This window comes from Nicotiana sylvestris, chromosome 5 (assembly GCF_000393655.2).
Source record: "Nicotiana sylvestris chromosome 5, ASM39365v2, whole genome shotgun sequence".
In the NCBI taxonomy this organism is placed as follows: domain Eukaryota; kingdom Viridiplantae; phylum Streptophyta; class Magnoliopsida; order Solanales; family Solanaceae; genus Nicotiana; species Nicotiana sylvestris.
The window spans coordinates 72,204,364-72,207,195 of record NC_091061.1 but is presented as its reverse complement, the minus strand read 5'-3'; the positions used below and the strand labels follow the sequence as shown (position 1 = coordinate 72,207,195).

Here is a 2,832-nt window from a genome sequence, read left to right as displayed (position 1 = left end):
CAATATATACCAACAGATCAGGTAGTGGTGCGTATATAACGCCTTAACCTTTTTCCCATATCCCATATATATAAATATATACATATAAATACGCGTATATAACGTCATCTGATCGTGGGTCAATGTATATGCATAAATGAATAAAATGCATGAAAATATGTCAAAAATCTCAATATTCTTTTTGGATAAACTATATCAACTGCGTATTATTTTGATACCCATGAATAGAAGATATGATAATATATCACATAGGGAATCAAGAACACAGAGACCCCTAGTATTTCTATGAATAGTGTCATTTATGAAAACTATACGTTTGCTGGTTTTTCTATATAACATGGATCATGACAAAAAGAAAGAAGGGATAACCTTAACATACCTGGAGTAGGGAAAAATTCGTATAATATTTTTGGAAAAGATTGCACCGTACTCCTTTAGAACCGCAAAATTTTATGTTCCTACGTTCTAACAATTCTTCTTGGAATTGTTTGCAAGAATTTCTTGGAAGCTTTTCCAGTTGAAGCCTAGCGTCTGTTCTTGAATATTTGAATTAGGAAGAAAGACTAATAGTTTAATTAGTTATTGTTTATCCAAAATGAACCAAGCTTTAAAAGAGACCCAAGTTTTTAATAGAGACCAAATTTTATCTACACCATGGGTGTTTACACATTAGATATCCACTAATCTTCATATGACTACTTAGTCATTGGCTTTGTGAGCTTCCTTAATGCCACGTATTATCTCATAATTTAATAATTAACTAGGTAATGTCTCATTACCCGATAATTAACCAATTACCCGCATAATTAAGAATGATCTCAACTACTTAAAATGCTACTTATTTTTAATATACTTTATACATCATACTATCGTGATCATATGGTACCTTGTATGGTACTAGTCCATAATTATCGGGTATTATCGCTCGACCCGTATTTTATCCCAAATGGACAACCTTCAACAAAACTCATTTTCTTTAATTCGTGTACCCTTTATCCTTCATAACACTTACTTATCACTTGTTATAGATAGCATAAATATGTTAACCTCAAGATAATCTTATCCCCGAATCTACGTCGATTAACTGAAGACAAAACTTTAACGTATGAAAATACGAGATGTTACATCCTTCCCCCCTTAGAAACATTCGTCCTCGAATGTTTAACTCTCTAGGAAAATAACGACAGTTGCCTGACACGATCAATGACAATAACTGACACAAGAATCCACACACATACCTTAGTTTATAACGTTCCAGTCGGACCCTTCTCTGGAGGAGGAAATAAGTAGGGACATCTAGACTTCATGACTTCCTCGGCTTCCCAAGTCATTTCTTCCACATTGTTGTTTCTCCAAAGTATTTTCACCGAAGCTATGTCTTTAGTTCTCAATCTCCGAACTTGTATGTCTAGTATAGCAATGGGAGTTTCTTCATATGATAGCTGCTCTGTGACCTGAACGTCATCAACTGACATGATTCTGGGAGGATCTCCGATACATTTATAGAGCATAGACACATGAAAGACTGGATGTACAATCTCCAAGTCTGAAGGCAAGTCTAACTCATATGCTACCTGGCCTACCTTGCGTATGATCCTATATGGTCCAATGTACCGAGGGCTATGTTTTCCCCTTTTTCCGAACCTCATAGCGCCTTTTATCGGTAATACCTTTAGGAATACCCAATCGTCAACCTGAAATTCCAAGTCTCGCCATCGATTATCCGCATAAGACTTCTGACGGCTTGAGCTGCTAATAGCATTTCATGTATAAGATTAATTTTCTCGATTGCCTGTTGTACCAATTCTGGTCCTACTAATGTAGTTTCCCCAACATCAAACCACCCTATAGGTGACCTATACTTTTGTCCGTAAAGAGCTTCGTATGTAGCCATCTGAATACTGGAATAGTAGCTATTATTATATGTGAACTTAATAAGCGGCAGATGATCATCCTAGATACCTTTGAAGTCTATCACACAAGCTCGTAACATATCTTCCAGTGTCTGAATAGTACGCTCAGATTTTCCATCTATCTGGGGATGAAATGCTATACTAAGACTTACTTAAGTCCCCAATCCTTTTTGGAAGGACCTCCAAAACTAGCTGTAAATTGAGCTCCTCTATCCAAGATAATAGATACAGGGACACCATGAACTCGTACTATCTCTTTAATATAAAGCCTTGCATAATCCTTTGAGGAATATGTAGTCCTAACGGGCAGAAAATGGACTGACTTTGTAAGCCTATCAACAATCACCCATATCGAATTAAACTTATGCTGGGTACGAGGTAAGCCTACGATGAATTCCATATTGATAACTTCCCACTTCCAAGTCGGAATCTCTATAGCCTGCAATAACCCACCGAGTTTTTTATGCTCAATCTTGACCTGCTGACACTTAGGGCACTGAGCAACAAACTCCGCTATATCCTTTTTCATTTCGTCTCACCAATATACTTCCCTGATATTATGGTACATCTTTGTTACTCCTAGATGGATAGAATAACAAGAATAGTGAGTTCCTCCCGTAATTGCTAACGTAACCCTGCAATATTAGGGATACATAATCGTCCTCAATACATAAGGACCCCATCTTCCGTAATCTCAAATGGTGTCTTCTCCTTCTGAGGGGTGGTATGCCTATAATAAACTAACACAGGATCCTCGTACTAGCGTTCCTTCACTTCAATTACTAAAGAGGATGTTGTCGTATCCTGAATAGCAATTCCAATATCAACCGAGTCTAGTAAACGAACTCCAAGACTAGCTAGCTGATAAATCTCATGGGCTATTCCCCTCTTTTTCGGCTGTAAATATGACAGGCTACTC

At 37.2% G+C, this 2,832-nt stretch overlaps 1 protein-coding gene across 1 annotated transcript; it reads right to left on the bottom strand.

Moving 5' to 3' along the window:
- Window positions 1-1,244: 1,244 nt before the first annotated feature.
- On the bottom strand, window positions 1,245-2,442 carry LOC138868814 (uncharacterized). Its single transcript, XM_070146385.1, has 2 exons — window positions 2,066-2,442; window positions 1,245-1,749 (listed from the first exon to the last, which is right to left on the bottom strand). The coding sequence occupies exons 1-2, from the start codon at window positions 2,440-2,442 to the stop codon at window positions 1,245-1,247; spliced, it is 882 nt and encodes a 293-aa protein (XP_070002486.1).
- Between the last annotated feature and the right edge of the window lie 390 nt (window positions 2,443-2,832).